The following is a 17529-nucleotide window of genomic DNA, read 5'->3' as shown; positions in this document are numbered from 1 at the left end:
CACATCTTCCTCCTCACCAACGAGAGCAAACAACGACGACGAGATGGCACCTGTCGCCACAGCCTCTGCTTCGAATGGCACCACGCCTTCCTCATCGTACACGCCACCGCCGATATTCGACATTGGCGAGCGGCAGAGCAGCGCAGCAGGCGAAGGCATCAGCACAAGAGAGTACGCCGGTAGCTCGTGGAAGGCTCAAGGGGCGCCCTTGATCATTGACAATGGTCAGTCTTTCACCAGGTTGTAGACATCTGAGAAAGAGGGTGAATGCTGACGGCGTGAGTCTGAGCAGGATCATCAGAGCTCCGAGCCGGCTTCGCCACATCCGACACAAAAGGGCCCGCCTTTGCTTTCGACAATGTCATTTCCAAATTCAAGGATCGTAAACGGGGCACCAGCTACCTCCTCGCGGGGTCTGATTGCTACCTCGACGCCTCCAGCCGAAGCTCAATGCGCAGCTCGTTTGATACCGACGTTGTGACAAACTTTGACGTCATGGAAAACGTCTTGGACCACACCTTCGTTAAGCTCGGCATCAACGAGTCGACCGTGGCCCATCCTATACTCATGACCGAGACGCTCTGCAACCCGGCACACAGCCGAACGCTCATGTCGGAGCTTCTCTTTGAGAACTATGGTGTGCCTTCGGTCTGTTATGGCCTCGACTCGCTCTTTTCCGCGTACCAAAACAACGTCAGGGATGGCTTGGTGGTCTCATCGGGGAAGACGAGCACGACTGTGGTTCCGCTGCTAGACGGGCGCGGCTTGATAGACTTCTCAAAGAGGTAAGTGATCCCTCAGAAACCATCTGGATGCTCGGAGACGTTTTGCTTACCGGAGAGCCGAAATCAAAAAAGGCTCAATTGGGGAGGGTCACTCGCTACAGAACACCTACTTCGACTGGTTCAGCTCAAGTATCCTTCCTTTCCAACGCGTGTCACCGCCTCACAGAGCGCATGGATGCTCGAGAACATGTGCTACGTGTATGCGGGCGATGACACATACGAGGAATTCGTTGGTCGACTGGCGCGGCCCTCGGAGCTAGCAAGGGAGGATCGGGTCGTGCAATTTCCCTTTACCGTCGAGGCGAAGGAGGAAAAGACGGCCGAGGAGCTCGAAGCAATCGCTGAGAGGAAGCGAGAGGCGGGCAGGAGGCTGCAGGAGCAGGCTCAGCGGACGCGGCTGGAGAAGATGATGCAAAAAGAGAACGACCTGCAGTACTATGCTAAGCTCAAAGAATGGAGGAACAAGGAGCGCAAAGCAGAGTACCTCAAGCGACTCGAGTCGGAGGGCTTCAAGTCGGAGCAGGACCTCGAGAACACCATCAAGAAGATCGAAGTGGCGCTCAAGAAGGGTAGAGCGAAGCAGCTTGGCGAAGAAGGAGAGGAGGTAGAGGCGGTCGAGGAGCCAACTTTCCCGCTCGTCGATATCCCAGACCACGAACTGGATGAAGAGCGGCTCAAGGAGAAGCGCAAGCAGCGGCTGATGAAGGCCGGCTATGAGGCACGCAAGCGCGCAAAAGCAGAAAAGGCCGAAGAGGAACGCCTTAAGGCAGAAGAGCTTAGACTAGATGAAGAGGAACGCATCAACGATCCGCGGGCGTGGGCAGAAAAGAAGCGCAAGATCTACGAGGAATCTATCAGCCGAATCCGCGACAAGAAGAGAAAAAAGGAGATGCTGTCGGATAGAAAGAGTCTGGCGGCGCAGCAGCGCATGAAGAATATCACCAGCCTCGCCAGCGATCAGCCCACGGGCTCTCGCAAGCGGAGAAAAGGTGGTGACGAGGACACGTTTGGGGCTGACGATGACGACTGGGCCATCTACCGCGAGATCCGAGGCGAGGATGATTCGGAGGAAGAGGAAGATGAAGCGACGGCCATGGCTGCGCTCGAGAAGCGGCTGCTGGAGCACGACTCGACATTTACCGAGGAGGACACGTGGGAAGCTCAACAGGCTCGCAAGAACAAGCTCACCATGACGTTCCTGAGGGGTGAACACCCGAAGTGGGATCCCGAAGATGTCGGGCAGCAGCATCAGATCCACCTAAACATTGAACGGACACGGGTGGCCGAGGTCTTATGGCAGCCGAGCAAGGCCGGTGTCGACCAGGCGGGCATCGACGAGCTGTGTGCATTGATCCTGCGCAACTTTGACCTGGAGCCGAGGCGGAAGCTGGCCACAAACATCTTTGTCACGGGCCAACATACCCAGTATCCCCACTTTGACACCCGGCTCATGCGCTCGATTCAGAGCACGCAGCCCGTGGACATGGGCGTGCGTGTCATCCGTGCAAAGGATGTCCGCTTCGATGCGTGGAGGGGCATGGCCAAATGGGCCTCGAAGGAGGCTGACGAGTTCCGAAGGGTGTCCGTTTCAAAGCAGGAGTGGATGGAAAAGGGCCCCGACTGGTTCAAGGACCATCGCTTCGCCGCGGCTATGCAGCCGTGAGGGTCGGACTGTTCACGCGCGCCTTTTCATTGTCACGCCTGCTGGGAGGTCCTCTGCCATGGAGGAGGCTGGCATTTTGCCTCTTGTACACATAATGTCACAACACATGCTGAGAATCCATCATTACCTGGAGAATACAACGTCTTGTACAAAAGAGGCGGAAGAGACAGCATCTGCGGGTCCTCGACGCCTTGGTGGTGTTACACGACTTAATATACACTGTCCGCACTGGACAACGTTTCTTGATACCTTACCATCTTGAATGCGCCCCGAGGAGGAGAGCAGCTATATCAACCTGGATGACGCCGTCGCATGTGACTCAGGCGTGTTCATCGATTTACGATGCCTGCCAATCAACGCCGGCTTGGAGAGCCTCGCCAAGCGAGTAGGGCTCCGTGAAATTTGTCGAAAGGAATTGAGCGTCGGGGGGCTGCGCTAGGATAGTCTCGAGAAGCGCCTCGTTGGAGAGGTCGCCGTCGGAGAGGCAGACGTCGTAGAGGAGGACCTTCATATTGGCGGCGCGCATGCTGCCGCGCTCCTGCATCAGCGAGAGGAGCGAGATGATCTCCATGAGATTGTTGGTGAGTCTACGCGGAGAGTAAGCCTCCGCCCACGGCCTCGCTGTCGTCGTCGTTCCCAGCCCACTCTCGTTGAGGTCACGGCCGAGGGTGGCAATGGTAAAGACGCGTGCGGCGCTGAAGAGTTGGTTGGTCGTCTTGGCAAGGGAGACGGCCTCCCTGCCATCCTCGACGAGCTGCCGCCTGCACAAGTATGTCAGTCTACAGCGGTGGGGCATTTGAGTCAGACAGGCACGCACAAGGGAGGTACGACCGTGAGAAAGGCTTCGGCAGCCACGAGGCTGGCGTTGCGCAGAGTAAAGCTCGCCGAGGTATCGCGAAGGAAGCGCATACCGACGATGCAGCGCATGTAGAGGAAGCCCGTGGCGATGGAGATGATGCGCAGCAGCCGGCGTGGCTCCAAGTGGCTGTAGCCGCTGCCGTGCTCGAACCCCTCCGACAGGGCCGGGTTTGCGCCTATCGCTGCCAGCGACTGGCGTGCTTGCTCTGAAAGCACAGCGAGCAGCGCTTCGCCCTCTGCATATCGTTCCTGGTTCGAAAAGAGATCGAAGCGATGCAGGTAGGTGTGGCAAGCATCGAGTGTATGCAGCTGGAGCATCATGGGAGTCGAGGGGCTGGGAAAGGTGAGACGGACGGCGGCAGGCGGGACTCCCAAGGGACGCATTTGGTTGAGCGCCATCCACCGATCCATATGGAGGATCTTCCAGGCGAGCAACTGACACCGTGGATCGGAAAATTGAGACTCTGGGGCGCACGCAGGGCGGAACAAGTCCACGGCCGCTCCCTTGCGCAGCGCTCTGCCCGTGGCCTCCCAGCATTCCTCTAAATCCTCATCAGCGGCACAGGAGATTGCGTGCAGCGCTTCGAAACGGATCTCCTCAATCGTCGCTGTGCCCCTCCGCCTCGAGGAAGCGCGGAGGCTGAGAGCGTAGTCGAGCCACAGTTGTCGGCTCTTGGCTAGGTCGAGATACGTGTCTCTGAGATCGTGCCGGCTGGGCACCTCGGCAGCAGCAAGGGACAGAATGAGAAAGTAGTTGGCCACCCACACCGGCGGCATGGACACTCCCTGCGACCACATCGCCTCGATCTCTTGCTCGAGTTGATCCATGTCGACAAATCCTTCGAGAACCTCGACCTGTAGATGAACGATTGAGCAGCTCTTCTTGGGCAGCCTTTGTAGGTAAACAGGGACAACACACAGTCTGGAAGAAGGCCAACAGTCTTCGACAGAGTGGAGGCGGGGGCAAGACATCGCTGAGCTGCGCCCAGGAAATGTCCGCGATCAGCGGTGGTGGCTGCGCTTGCGACCGAGGTTGCGCCCAAGGAAGAGGGCGGGTATGTGGTGAGCGAACATCCACCCATGTTGAGCTAGTGAGCGATGAGTCTGTCGGCCTCATCACAGCGGAGTCATTGCCGCCACCGCCTTGTGCGCTGCTGACAATGCTGCTCAGTCTCTGGTTGCTGCCTACGCTACTGGTACTGCTACTAGCGCTTCTGCTGCTCGCACTGTTATCGGCAAAGCTCCTGTCAAGGCCAGCGATAATGTGACGGCCATCACCCACGTAGAGGCATAGGTGACCGATGTTTCTCAGAACACAGTTGGAGCACGGCTCGTCCCTGCTGCACCTGCTTTTGCGCTTGCGACAAGGCTCGCAGCTCACTCGGATATTAGTCATGGTGTGTGTGTGTGTGGGTGTGCGATGCAAAGCCACCTACGAGAGCCGGCGCTAAGGCCACCTGAGACGCGTCCCTATCGCAAATAGCGCTTTCTTCTGCGTTAGGGTCCTTATCCCCTTATCGGACGCGCTTAGTCCAACTCCTGGCCCCCCTCTCCTTCCCCATATTCAACAACCCTCCTTTCTCTTTGAGAGAGGGACAGATACGCACCACAACCAGCTCGCACGATGGGTTCAGCCTCCTCGCGCCCTCAGCCAACGTCCTCGCTTGCTTCGGCTCCGAGCAGGGCCAGCAGCGGCTTCGAGAAAGCCAGCAGCAGCTCACCCCCGCCCTCCTCTGCAACCTTTTCGCTGCCAACGGGCCACCATGCTGCCGACCGCCTCCACCGCATCTCAGCCGAGGCTTTTGCTGGTACCAGCTCGCGCCGTGGCAGGCCGCTGAGCGACGTCAACGACAGCCTCGAAAAGTCCTCTGGCCGCGCCTATGCCACCGTCGACCTCGGTGCGGTCAAGGCATGGGACGCCGACGCTCTTGCCAAGCCAACGAGCCAGCTTGCCGCCATTACGCTTCACAACGGCGCCATTAATACCAGTCTCCGCAATCGCAGCTCCGAGACGAGCTCGCAGCATGTCTACAGCCACACTCTTAAGCGTGAGCAGCTGTGCCCCTACTTCTCCATGTCCTCTCGCTCACATCTTTTGCTCTCTCTCTCTCTCTCTCTCTCTCTCTCTCTCTCTCTCTCTCTCTCTCTCTCTCTTTTTCCGGCCCCTTTCCCTCTCCTTTCAGGCCAAGGGCTGCCCGTCACCAATCAAAAAAGCTCGGGCCGCTGTTGGCTGTTTGCGACTACGAATGTGAGTGCAAGCAGGCACGAGTGCCTCTCTCTGGTGATCAATCATGCTCAGTAACGAATGGATGCAGGTCGTGCGCGTCGAGGTCATGGAGAAGCTGAACCTCAAGGACTTTGAGCTCAGCCAATCCTACCTCTCTTTCTGGGACAAGGTGAGCCACAGGTATGGTTGCAAGCTTTGCTGGGAGTCGGCCTAATCACTTCTTCCTGCCCACACAAAGCTCGAGAAGAGCAACACTTTCCTCGAGAACAGCATCGAACTGGCCGATGTGCCCCTCGACGACCGCGTCTTTGGCTTCCTCAAGACGGCGCCCACCAACGACGGAGGCCAGTGGGACATGGTGTGCAACCTGATTGAGAAGTACGGCCTCGTTCCCAAGTCGGTCTTTCCAGAGTCGTACAACAGCTCCAACTCGAACAAGGTCAACTGGATCGTCACGCTCAAGCTGCGCGAGTACGCTCTCGAGCTAAGAGAGCTCAAGAAAGCCACCATGTCGAGCCTGTCCCGAGCTGGAGGTCTGACAAAGGAGCAGATGCAGGCCTGCACTGTCAAAGCGCTTCGCATGCGCAAGGACGTGCAGATGCAGGAGGTCTACAGGATCATGGCCATCAGTCTCGGTGTGCCACCCATGCCAAATGACGAGTTTACCTTTGACGTATGTGTCGTCCCTGCTGTCTGGAATCACGCCTTCCCATCTGACCGCTTTGCTCTTCTCTCGCCTAAAGTACTACGATGCAGATGGGAAGTTTAAGAGCCTCAAGACGACGCCCGTCAAGTTTGCAGAGGAGCAGACTGGATCCTTTACGACGCAGGGCGCCTGCTCTCTCGTCAACGATCCTCGGCGCGCCTTCAACAAGCTCATCTCCATTGACCGTCTGCAAAACGTCTGGGGTGGACGCCCGGTTCTCTACGTCAATACCTCAACGACGCAGATGAAGGATAGCGTCGTCGCCAGCATCAAGGCTGGTCTGCCCGTCTTCTTTGGCTGTGATGTGGGCCAATTCAGCGAGACGGCCTCGGGTGTGAGTTTGCACATCCCTTGCTGTGTCGAAAAATCTGGATGCTAACTGTCTCGCTCTTTAGATCATGGACACAGACCTCTTTGGCTACGAGTTGGCGTATGGCATCAAGCTTGGCCTTACAAAGGCCGAGAGGATCGAGCTCGGAGAGAGCTCCATGACCCACGCAATGGTCATCACTGGCGTGCACCTCGACGACAAGGGAAAGCCGGTCCGTTACCGCGTCGAGAACAGCTGGGGCGCCGATGGTGTCGGCAAGGACGGCTATATGTGCATGACTGACGCCTGGTTCGACGAGTTTGTGTACCAGGTCGTGATTCGCAAGGAGCACATGCCAAGCCACCTTTGGAGCATCTTCCAGAAGGGCATTGACGAGGACACCGATGTGCTCCCGCCTTACGACCCCATGGGCTCCCTGGCCAGCAGCATGGCCATCGAAAGCGCTCGAGGCGCAGAGTCCGAGGATGAAGGCGAGGAGACGCCAGAGGACGAGTATGAGATTGATGCGATCCTCAGCCACGATTCAGGACGCTTCAAGAAGGACGAAGTGGCCTACCTTGTCTCGTGGAAGGGCTATGGCCCCGAGCACAACTCGTGGGTTCGCGAAGAGGACGCCGAGAATGCAAAGGATATGCTGTCCGACTACTGGAAGAATGCACCCAAGCTCAAGACGATGACAAAGAGCGTCGGTGGTAGCCGAGCCGCCAAGGGTGGAAAGGCTGCGAGCCGGACAAGCAATGCGAGTAGAAAGGAGAGGAGTAGCTCCCAGACACTGTCCCAAAGCCGCCGTTCATCTGTCCGAGCAACTTCGACGTCGATGGACACGGTCTTGCAGCAAGCGTCTAGAAGGGAGAGGACGGCGTTGAAAGCCATGCACAAGCGACCAGGTTTCGACTCCTTTGAGCCGACAGAAGACGAGGAAGACAACGACGTGCTTAGCGAGGCGCAACTCAAGAGGCTTGATCCCGAGGAGGCGAATCGCCAGCGGAGGAGGATGGACGCAAAGCGGTACCATCGCCTGGGTGACTGGGAACAGGTCGTGAAGCAAATCGAGACGGTGGAGAAGGACGAAAATGGCAAGCTGCTCGTCTTTTGCGTCTTGTGAGGCTTCCTTTTCTTCCTCCTTCTTGAAGGTCATTTCCCAGAGAAGTTGGTACTGACGCTCTTCTTGACCTACTCTCAAAGCGAGAATGGATCGCGAGTTATCTACGAAGCGTCGGTTGTGCACTACCGATGTCCCCAGAAGGTGTGTAAAAGATTCCGTGTATCTTGTCGATGCTCAGCTCTGACGGGCTTCGCTTAGCTATTGAACTTCTACGAATCGAGGCTGCGCTTCAACCCGAAGGCTGCGGATGCCGCCGCCGCCGCCGCTGCTGCTGCTGCCGCTTCAGCTTCCGAAGGAAAGACGAAAGCAGCGCCTGACGGTAGCGAGGAGCAATCAGCCACGTTGCAAGATGATGCACGGGGCAGCGAAGAAACCCAGGGAGATGCAGCCAAGGACACGGCTATGGAAGAAGGCGCTGACGCAGGCGACACCAACAGTGACGAAGACTTTGACGCAGGCGACACCAACACTAACGAAGACTTAGAGGCCCAGGTACAGCACGATGAGCCAACGGCTGAGGAGAGTTAGGTAGGCGCTGGCGAATCTCGCGAAAGAAGCCAGTAGATCAAGATCTCGGCCTTTCCTTGCACGGCCAAAGTATATCTCACGACAACGTGTTGTCATGTAACTTGATGTGATTCATCTCTTGACGTTGTTGGTCTTGCCCATAATGAAATCAGTGAAGCCTTATTTCTGTGCCTGGGATTTTCTCGGATTGGCGTGCGTCTTGGCCCGATTTGGTGAGATTCTTGGCGCCACGCGCCAAGACAAGTACCATTGTCTTGCGCCAACTTTCCGTCCCTTTCGAACGTGGCCTCGCTCGCTTGCTTGGTTGAGGCTCCAGTACTCTTTTAAAGTAGTCAGGCTGCCTGATGAAAGAAAGTCCCTAGCTGCTTGGATCTTGCGCTCTCGACACACTTGCGAAGACTTGGCAATGTAAGCCAAGAAGCAGCAGCAGTAGCATCTGCCACTTATGGTACCACAAATTCACCTGACGACACGGCCTCTTTCGACCTGGCTACCGATAACGGTGCACTCCAATGTGTGTCGGAGACCATGTCCACGTTCGCTCCTCCAACTTCGTTACGTTGTTGCTTCTGGGCGGTTGCTGGTGGAATGGTGCATGGTTTGCGCTTTGAACGATCTGGTCCCTGAATTTACGATGGGTCGTGGGAATTGTCTAGGGAAATAGCAAACATGGAGCTATAAAAAAGGGCAGAACGTTGTTCACAAACGGAGCAAGAAGCAACTTCTTCGCATCTGTCTTACTTTTAAGGGCTCTTTCACAATGGCTTGGACAGAGTACAACTACCTGTTTGCCATTTCCCTTATTGGCGCATTCATCGATGCCTACGGTATCGGTGCAAACGATGTCGCTAGTGAGTCTGCCGTTGTCGCTTTGTTGGCCGAGAAAGAGACAGAAGCTAATACAGTGCAAAAGACAGCTTTGCCACTTCTGTCAGCTCGCGCAGCTTGACTTTCCGACAAGCGATGCTCGCAGCTGCCATTTGCGAGTTTGCAGGTGCCGTGGCGGTCGGTGCTAGAGTGACAAGCACCATCAAGAACGGCATCATCGACTTGGACGAGTTCAACGGCGATGCTGCTGTCCTGTTCCTCGGCTTTACCTGCGTCATCATCGGCAGCTGCACCTGGCTCACTATAGCCACACGAAACGCCATGCCGGTCTCGACGACACACACCGTCGTTGGCGCAATTATTGGCGTAGGAATCGCACTTCACGGTCACGGAGGCTCCGTCAAATGGGGGTGGAACGGCGTAGGCCAGATCTTTGCCTCATGGGGCATCGCACCCGCCGTAGCTGGCTGCCTTGCGGCCATTACCTTTCTCATCACCAAGTACCTCGTTCTCCGCTCCAGCTCACCCGTCAAGATGGGTCTTATTGCTTCGCCAGTCTACTTCTTCATCGTTGCTGGCGTACTCACAACGTCGATCATCGTCAAAGGCTCCCCTTCGCTCAATTTGGATGAACTTCCGCCCAATGTCACGGCCGGGGCTGTCGTGGGAACAGCAGCGGTCGTCTCGATTCTATCGCTCATCTTTTGGTTGCCGTGGGTCTACTGCCAAGTTGTGAGGGGCGACTACACCATTCATTGGTACCACTTGCATGGGTCCTCTCCTATGGAGCAGACAGGCGCCCGAAGATGCTGTTACCGCAGACTCAGCGGTGCCCGACTACTATGCTGGCCATCGCGAGGACGATCACGTACCGGCGTCCATCAACAATGCCGACGACGTCGAAGCGAGCAACAGGAGGCAGCAATCGGAACATGACGAAGACCGGGAATCGAGCAAAGACGGCAACGATGAGAAGCTGGCGATGGACAAAGACCGGCCTGTAACAGACGAACCAACAGTTGAGAAGTCAAAGCTTCAAATGCTCGAGGCCAAGCTCTCTCAACCAGACCGCACCACTGGCCCCGATGGTCGACCGGTCCCACCCAATTACCGTACTTTCGACGGAAGCTGGATCGAGCCTTGGAATCTGTACACGACTCTTCGCTACAATGCTCTTCCCTGGGCTTGGTACACCGTCTCGGCTGGACTGCGCACCGACATCCACAAGTTGCAGATGAATGGATCGGACAAGGAGGTCGCACGTCTCAAGGCCATCCATAAACATTCAGCCCACTACGACAATAAGGCAGAGCATCTCTTTAGCTTCCTCCAGGTCCTCACCGCCTGCACGGCCTCATTTGCACACGGCGCCAATGACGTCAGCAATGCCGTCGGTCCGCTTTCGGTTGTCTACTCTGTGTGGTCGACGCAATTGTTTCCATCGAGCACAGAGCCGACGCCAATCTGGATTCTCGTCTTCGGAGGTGCCGCCATCGTCATTGGTCTAGGCACTTACGGCTGGAAGCTAATGAGCGTGCTTGGAAATCGTCTGACGCTTCATTCGCCCTCTCGTGGCTTTTCGATGGAGTTTGGTGCTTCCATCACTGTCGTCCTTGCGAGCTACTTGGGCTTGCCAGTGAGCACGACCCAGTCCATCACGGGTGCCACCATCGCCGTGTCCCTCTGCGATGGTGGCAGAGCGACCAACTGGAAAGGGGTTCTTTGGATCTTCTTTTCCTGGGTTCTCACATTGCCCATTGCTGGTCTAATCTCTGGGCTGACCTTCGCCGTCGTCCTCAACGCTCCTCGCTGGTCTGTCTAGATCTCGACGGCACTTTGTGTGCAACGTTCGTTACACCTGCAAAGAATTCAATGATTTCCACAACGCTCCACGCGATGGTATGCTTCTATATAGTAAAGTTAGGCGTCGTTGAAGGTCTCCGGCTCGACTGGCTTTTCGCTCGTCGCTGTTAGGCAAGAAGAGAGATGTTCGGTCAGCAAATGCTCTGACCATGGGTCGCATCGAGGAAAGAATTACTCACCATACTTGCTGTACTTCCTGATCCTCGCTCCGTACTTGTAGAAGATGAATGGAAGTGGACAAAGGGCGAGACCGATGCAGCCAAGCAACACGCATCCCCATGCGACCGGAAAGGCGGCGGGCCCGTTGAGCTTTTCTAGGTTCTCAAACATCTGACGAGCGAAGAGGGGAAATGCGGCGCCCATCAGGGATCGGAATAGATCGTTGGAGGCAAGGACTGAGGCGGCGTATTGCGGGTAGGCATCTGCCTCGTAGTTTCTGAATAGGGTGGAGGCGTGGAGAGGCATTAGCGTGTAGACATGCAACTGGGAAGAATGGGGTAGGCTCACAGAATGGCTTGGAACAAAAGAAAAGTGCCAACGCCAAAGAAGCTGCTGAAGATAATGGGCACGATCCAGTGAATCGACGCCGTGCTTGTCCAGCCGAAGCCAAACAGGCACAGAGGAATGAAGCCGCAGCCAAACATGGCGACAAGAAGGCGATCTTCCGGGTCAATCATGCCGCCCTTTTTGTCGAAAAGAGGCTCGAGGTGGAGACGGGAGTAGATGCAGAAGCCCACGTAGCAAAGGACGGAGCCAACGAAGAGACCCAAAAAGGCAAGGCCTTGCTCGCCCGAATTGAAGCCGTACACCTGACCAAAGACGAGCGGAAAGGCTGCAGGAAAGAACACAGTTTAGCATTTTCTCAAACTCGCCTGCCGAAATCTGTGGAACTCACCCTCGAGCCAGGTATAGAGAATACTGTAGACGAATCCGATGTGAAGGTTGAGCAGCCCGACGATGGGCTCCATCTGAAGGATAAAGGGCCTTACCAGCGTCATCTGCACCACGTCGCTTCCTGTCATGTTCTTCATCATGACCTCGCCTTCGCTGTACAAGTCCATGTTGCCTGTCCTTCGTCTTAGACGGTCGGCTCTTCGGTAGAGGATGTTGGTCGAGGACGTTTCGGGAAGGAAGAAGGTGAGCCAGACAAGCGAAGTAGCCGACAGGATCGCCAAGGGCCATATGGTCCAGCGCCAGCCGAGACCATCAAAAGCAAAGCCTTTTGTGAGCCATTATGAGAATCAGTGTCGTGCTATATTGCTCGGAGATATCCTATCCGGCTGACTCACCTCCGATCAGAGGACCGAGAGTGGGACCGCAGACCGCGGAAAGGCCCCACACTCCCATTGCGTAAGCCCTCTTTTTAGGCTCAAATAAGTCCCCAATCGAAGCACCACCTGTAGCCAAGGCTGGCGAGCCAAAGACGCCCGAGAGGAAGCGGAGGATGAAGTAGGTGGCGGGTGTCTTTGCAGTTGCAACGGCTGGCTGCAAGCCGACAAAGATGGCGAGTGTGATGATGTATGGGGCATTCCTTCCAATGGCGGGGATTTCCGAGAGCGGCGCAAGGACCATGGGGCCAACACCGTAGCCAATGACGAAGAGCGTTAGGGAGAGCGTGGCGACGACGGGCGAGACCTCAAAGTAGCTCGCGAGCTCCTGCAGCGAAGGCGTCACGATGGAGCTCCCCATGTAGATGCTGAACGTCAAGATACACAAGTTGAAGGTCACAAAGCATTTCTTCGTGACGGTCCAGTTTCGTGGATTCTCGCGGTCCTCTGGTCCGTACCAGCTGACGAGGTTCGGATCAGGCTTGGCCTTGACGGGCGCATTTGTCTCCTCTTGCGCCTCCTTACCAGCCTCTGTGTGTGTATTCTTCCCTTGTTCTTCACCTACGGTGGTGCCGGTGCCCAATGAGGAAGTCTCAAAGGCTTCTTGACGCTCCTCTCGTGGCGTGTAAAAGCGAGTGTCGCCACTTTGAGCGCTCCGGTTGCTTTGTGCTGTGCGTACCGGTGGTCTTTGTTGGACCTGTTTTTCTTCTGTCGGTGCGACCTCGCTAGTCGGGCTGCCTTTGCTCAAGCCTTTGTAGTACCTTTCTGGAACGCCAAAGGCAGGGTCCTCCTCTTTGTATTGGAGCACCTTGCGTCCACTGAGGCGATAGATGATCTGCCCGGCAAGCGTCTCGTGGAACGAGTCCATCTTTGTCTATGCCAGATGCCGCTTCTGTCTGCTAGGGAGGAGAAGAAGATCCAAAGAACGCAGGAGTAGAGCGGCAGGAAGGAACTTGATGAAAACATTCCTTTCCATGAGGTACACACAGCATACATATATGCAGCCCATAGGTAAGTGCTTGCGTAAGTGCGAAGGGCTTCTTCTTTCCCCAACGTCACCGACGTCAAGATTTACAACCCGCCCGCGCTCCTGTGGTAAGGATGAGATTCACAGTACCTGCTTCGAAATTTTAAGCCGTGGGACCACAGGCCCGCCTCATCGACTTCTCTGCTCGCATGTAGAGTGCTTCTCAGCAGCCTGCTGTGCGCAGAACCTCCATTTTGCCAAGCTTCACGGATACGGCATGCCGCGGTGGAGAGGCTTACTTGATAAAATTGGGCCATGACGCTCTCCTGCGATCTCCTTAGATGTCCGGCATAAATCTCCGAATCTCGATCAAGTCTAAACACGTGAGAAAGAGGCCGATCGCGAGCCAAAATTTAGTGGAGGATCAACTTGGCTCCGGAACAAGGGATGCAACGGCATGGAGGCGAGGGAGAAATACAATGGGGTCAGAAGTGTGCAGATAAAATAGCATGGTGCTGTCTTGATCTCCGCAAGAGCCTTTTCGCATGTGGAAACACCGATGGAGCATCACAGAGACCCAACCTTTCTAGAGAGCATTCTCCCATCGCTTGCAAAGCGACACACGGTACGCCACAGGATGTGCCTTTGGATTCTTCGATCGGCAGTCAAGAAGCGAGGTAACATAGATTTGAGATCACACTGAAGAGTATATTACATCCAACATATTACATCCAAGAAAGAGTCAATCATCGAACAGCATGCACCGCTAAGCCCCAGAGGCGAGCGAAGAAGCGATGCAAGCAGGATAGGGAAGGTATGAGGGAGTCTCATCGCAGGCGGAAGGTTGTCAACCGTCCCTTTCTCTTCTCGGTGTAGCGCTCAAAGATGAGCTGGATGAGGAGCTCGACACAAAGCAGCGCCGCGCAGATTGCCAAGCCACCGTACAATGTAGCGGTGCTTTAGAACGGACCAACATTCAGCAGGTTACTCTCTGACCTGTAGGGCATGCTCCATAAACTCACGTTGGAGGACCGTCACTTTTGATGTAGACGATCTGGATGAGGGCGAGGACAATTGCAAAGACAAAACGGATAGCGAGGCTGTGATGGCAGGAGAGAAGGGCAGAGTTTCAGCAGCAATCCTACGACAGCAAACAATTTTAATCGGAAAAGACTAACTTGCCGATCAGGCCCAAGTCCCGTTCTCGGATCAGCGAGAGACCCTGTATCGCCTTGAGGACGAGGTCGGAGAAGAGATAGATGGCCGCAGAGAGGTAGACATACTTATACTGTGCAGGTTCACAAAGGGTCAGAAAGGTCTCGAGCGAATACGCCCAGATGAGAAAGGAATGCGCACCTGGAAGATTTGTTTGCCGGCATACACATCGAGGCTATCGGTGATGATTGCCTGTTGCTGAATGACTGGAAATTGTCCGAGCTGAGAAGAGATCGACGAGGGGATTGTGACGTTGTTCGAGCTCAAGAGGAGCGTGGCATTGACAATGCCGTCCGCCGTGTCCACCTGTGGGATCTGCGCACCATTCGATCCAATGATGACGCTTAGCATCGAGACGAGTGAACGCTCATAGTAATCGGTGATGTTCGACACGCTTGGAATCGAATCAGCAAAAAGGCCAACGACCTTGTCCGAGGTGAAGGAACTCCAATCGGGCGTCTGCGGCACGTATTCCTGGGGGCTGCTGAGAAAGCGATCGGCAGCTTCGATAGTATTGATGAAGAGGGTGATTTTTCTCATGCCGACGACGATGACAGCGGACGCAAGGTGGAGGATCAGGTGAAGAGTGCCCCAAATGAAGACAACGATGGAGGTGTTTTCGATCTCTGCCGAACGAACCTCACCCCCGACCGCTGTTCCCTTATAGTAGCTGTGGAAAAGGAGAAGAATGATGACAAGTGTTGCAACGGCCTGGATGATGGTGTGCGTTCCCCAGCCGCCAGAGGGGATTCCTCCTCGCTCCCAGTCTCTGCCTCCCGGACTGATGTTGTTGAGGGCTGTGCCAATGCCCTGAAATGCTTCGCCGAAGATGATGAGAAGGAGCAGAGAGACCCGCTCGGCAATCGAGGTGTTCATAAGCGGCGGGAGCATGTCTGTTGCTTCGACAAAGACGCGAACAACCAGCTCGAAGCCAATGCCGGCCATCCACATCCCCAACTGAGCGCCCGAGAGCCCTTCATCCCCGGCTTCGAGTCGGCTCGTGACCCATAGGATCAAGGCGACAATGTTGGCAGTGATACAGAGCCAGTGCGGTGTCGTCTTTTTCCAGAACGTGCGGTATGCTCTTCGGCGGTGCTGGCCTGGCCGTTGGAAGATATCGCAGTCGCGTGCAGTCTCGATGACGATCAAAAGCTCATCAATGGCGAGGACAGCACGGCTGAGGGCGTAGATGGTGGAAAAATTTGTGAAGCTCTGACGGGCGAACTCGGAAGAGGTAGTGCTGAACGCAAGCCAGATGCCCAGCAAAGCAGCCCTGACGATGCGGTGTGCAATCTTGAGCGAGAAGCGCATATCCTTGCCCGTTCGAAAGCGGACATCGTACATGACTTGGGTCCACTACTCGCAAACCATCGAGGAAAGAGAGGGAGAGAGGAGTCATGAGGACTTCGGGTTTACAGCAATCTCTCTCAATGACAGCTCACCCATGACCACCAGAGAAGGGCAAAGATGCCCATGTACCCTGCCACCTGTGAGATTGAGTCGAGCGCGACGTTGGAGTTGTAGACAGAGAGGGCGGCGGCGAAGAGGAGGTCAAAGAAGAGGTCGTCGAGCGTCGGCTTGCGTGCAAGCAGAGCCCGGAGCTCATCTTTTGACAGTGCATCCTTGTGCTTCGTCGTCGCTTCGTCGTCATTCGACTCGGACGTATCCACCCTCGCAGCCTGTCTCGGTGCATCATCGGCGACGCTTGCACCACTAGCCCCTCCGCTGCCATGCTTCATCTCGGCCATCTCGACACTGCCGGGACTATCTCCACGCTCCTGCTTGAGGGTATGGTATCCAGGAGCGCTCATCTCGATCCTCGTCTTCCGGTCCTGCTGGCGGTCCTGTTGGGCTGACGAGAAGGAATCGTGCCTTCCTCTCTTTCCCCCCTTTATGAATTTTGTTTCAGTGCGTTGCACTGCCCTCGACTGTCAAGCGTCTGTCTGGAACCTTTTCGCATGAACGTAATTTTTCCTCATGCTAGATGCGGCGCGTTTCGACAGATTTGACCGGCTAGCTTAAATTCTGGACTTTTCGCGACAAGCTCTCACAAACCCGGCGGCCAGCCCGGCCGAATCCTCTCGATTTGTTCTTTTTGAATATTAGGACCATGGAAGGCCCGAAAACAAAATCTGGCGTATCGCTTCAAATTCACCTCAGGAAACAAGGCTATGACTCGATCTGTTTGTCGTCTGTGTTCCTAGCCCGGCGGCAATGGTCAGAAGGCTGAAGAGCGACTCAGAGGCTTACTGCGGGGCGAACTCGCATAGATTTCGGCTCTGGCTTTGACGCTTGCCTCCATGCCTCGTCATGCTCAGCACGGTTCGTCGATGTCCTGTGTGGGCCTGTGGCAAGAAGCAAGGTCTCGTGTGGCCTGTCTTCTCTACGCTAATGGCTGGGAGGCAGCACGAAATCTGGAAGTTATGAGATTCGTCTCTTCCTTGACCTCCTAGAAAGACACGCCAACTAACGAGGATGCTACTCTATTTCATACGAGCAGTGCCTTGAAGATGGGCTGGCCGGTGCCCCAGTGGCGCTGATATTATTTGGCGCTATCGACGCAATATGGGCGCGCTACGCAGATTGCCCTTTGCTCATCATTACGTCCTCACGACAGCAACTATCGCCGGTCTTTTCAATTCGTCTAAATTCCAGCTCTCAAATCGAGCCGTGCACCTCGTCGAGTTGTGAATCCTAAGGGGTAAAAAAAGGAAAAGGGGCTGGCTGGTGACGTTCGCAAGGAAGCTTATTTTCGACGTGGCAAGACGCGCTACGCGACATCGGCTTGTGCTCGGTCTGCTCGCGTGTTGGTTGGTCTCAGCAAGGCAGCGTGTGACGTGGCGCTTTTTGTGCACTATTCGCCTGCCTTCCGCCTCCCGTAAAACAAAGACAACTGGACATGTCATGTAGGCAGAGACGGCGACGAGTGTCTGAAGAGGCGAGACTCGGTCACCTGCACATTGGCAGACCAGACGATCAATGTTGCCGTGGGCTGCCTTCCTCGGCAATAAGTTTAAGGGCACATTATTCTCCAAGGCAAGAATAAAATTCCCGAAGATCAAAAAAGACGCTTGCTGGATAATTTTAGGTCGGTGACAGGCAGACGCTTGCAAGCAAGCTTGAAA

At 55.5% G+C, this 17529-nt stretch overlaps 6 protein-coding genes across 6 annotated transcripts; 3 read left to right on the top strand and 3 right to left on the bottom strand.

Moving 5' to 3' along the window:
- Positions 1 to 20: 20 nt before the first annotated feature.
- FA10DRAFT_242820 (actin-like ATPase domain-containing protein) lies at positions 21 to 2581 on the top strand. Its single transcript, XM_025519292.1, has 3 exons — positions 21 to 224; positions 293 to 785; positions 858 to 2581. Exons 1-3 carry the CDS (start codon positions 44 to 46, stop codon positions 2446 to 2448), a joined length of 2265 nt encoding a protein of 754 aa, XP_025376558.1. The 5' UTR covers positions 21 to 43; the 3' UTR covers positions 2449 to 2581.
- On the bottom strand, positions 2564 to 4716 carry FA10DRAFT_267929 (hypothetical protein). The gene is made up of 3 exons (XM_025522102.1): positions 4226 to 4716; positions 3266 to 4161; positions 2564 to 3209 (listed from the first exon to the last, which is right to left on the bottom strand). Exons 1-3 carry the CDS (start codon positions 4700 to 4702, stop codon positions 2786 to 2788), a joined length of 1797 nt encoding a protein of 598 aa, XP_025376557.1. The 5' UTR covers positions 4703 to 4716; the 3' UTR covers positions 2564 to 2785.
- A 114-nt stretch (positions 4717 to 4830) lies between these two features.
- On the top strand, positions 4831 to 8362 carry FA10DRAFT_242816 (hypothetical protein). The gene is made up of 8 exons (XM_025519291.1): positions 4831 to 5354; positions 5490 to 5554; positions 5622 to 5702; positions 5772 to 6206; positions 6277 to 6573; positions 6635 to 7671; positions 7756 to 7816; positions 7874 to 8362. The coding sequence occupies exons 1-8, from the start codon at positions 4931 to 4933 to the stop codon at positions 8201 to 8203; spliced, it is 2730 nt and encodes a 909-aa protein (XP_025376556.1). The 5' UTR covers positions 4831 to 4930; the 3' UTR covers positions 8204 to 8362.
- Positions 8363 to 8946: 584 nt separating this feature from the next.
- On the top strand, positions 8947 to 10853 carry FA10DRAFT_295227 (putative PHO89-Na+/phosphate co-transporter; the record flags this gene model as incomplete). Its single annotated transcript, XM_025524461.1, has 3 exons — positions 8947 to 9054; positions 9117 to 9763; positions 9828 to 10853. The coding sequence occupies exons 1-3, from the start codon at positions 8964 to 8966 to the stop codon at positions 10851 to 10853; spliced, it is 1764 nt and encodes a 587-aa protein (XP_025376555.1). The 5' UTR covers positions 8947 to 8963.
- A 98-nt stretch (positions 10854 to 10951) lies between these two features.
- On the bottom strand, positions 10952 to 13090 carry FA10DRAFT_287233 (MFS general substrate transporter; the record flags this gene model as incomplete). Its single annotated transcript, XM_025524130.1, has 5 exons — positions 10952 to 10998; positions 11074 to 11330; positions 11402 to 11726; positions 11790 to 12113; positions 12184 to 13090. 5 exons carry the CDS (start codon positions 13088 to 13090, stop codon positions 10952 to 10954), a joined length of 1860 nt encoding a protein of 619 aa, XP_025376554.1.
- Positions 13091 to 13863: 773 nt separating this feature from the next.
- Positions 13864 to 16318, bottom strand: FA10DRAFT_253494 (hypothetical protein). The gene is made up of 5 exons (XM_025519690.1): positions 15847 to 16318; positions 14546 to 15760; positions 14368 to 14477; positions 14212 to 14289; positions 13864 to 14146 (listed from the first exon to the last, which is right to left on the bottom strand). The coding sequence occupies exons 1-5, from the start codon at positions 16213 to 16215 to the stop codon at positions 14017 to 14019; spliced, it is 1902 nt and encodes a 633-aa protein (XP_025376553.1). The 5' UTR covers positions 16216 to 16318; the 3' UTR covers positions 13864 to 14016.
- Between the last annotated feature and the right edge of the window lie 1211 nt (positions 16319 to 17529).

The sequence above is a fragment of the Acaromyces ingoldii genome (genome assembly GCF_003144295.1).
Source record: "Acaromyces ingoldii strain MCA 4198 unplaced genomic scaffold FA10scaffold_4, whole genome shotgun sequence".
Lineage (NCBI taxonomy): Eukaryota > Fungi > Basidiomycota > Exobasidiomycetes > Exobasidiales > Cryptobasidiaceae > Acaromyces > Acaromyces ingoldii.
Note: the sequence above shows the minus strand (reverse complement) of the source record. Positions and strands in the feature narration are given on the sequence as shown.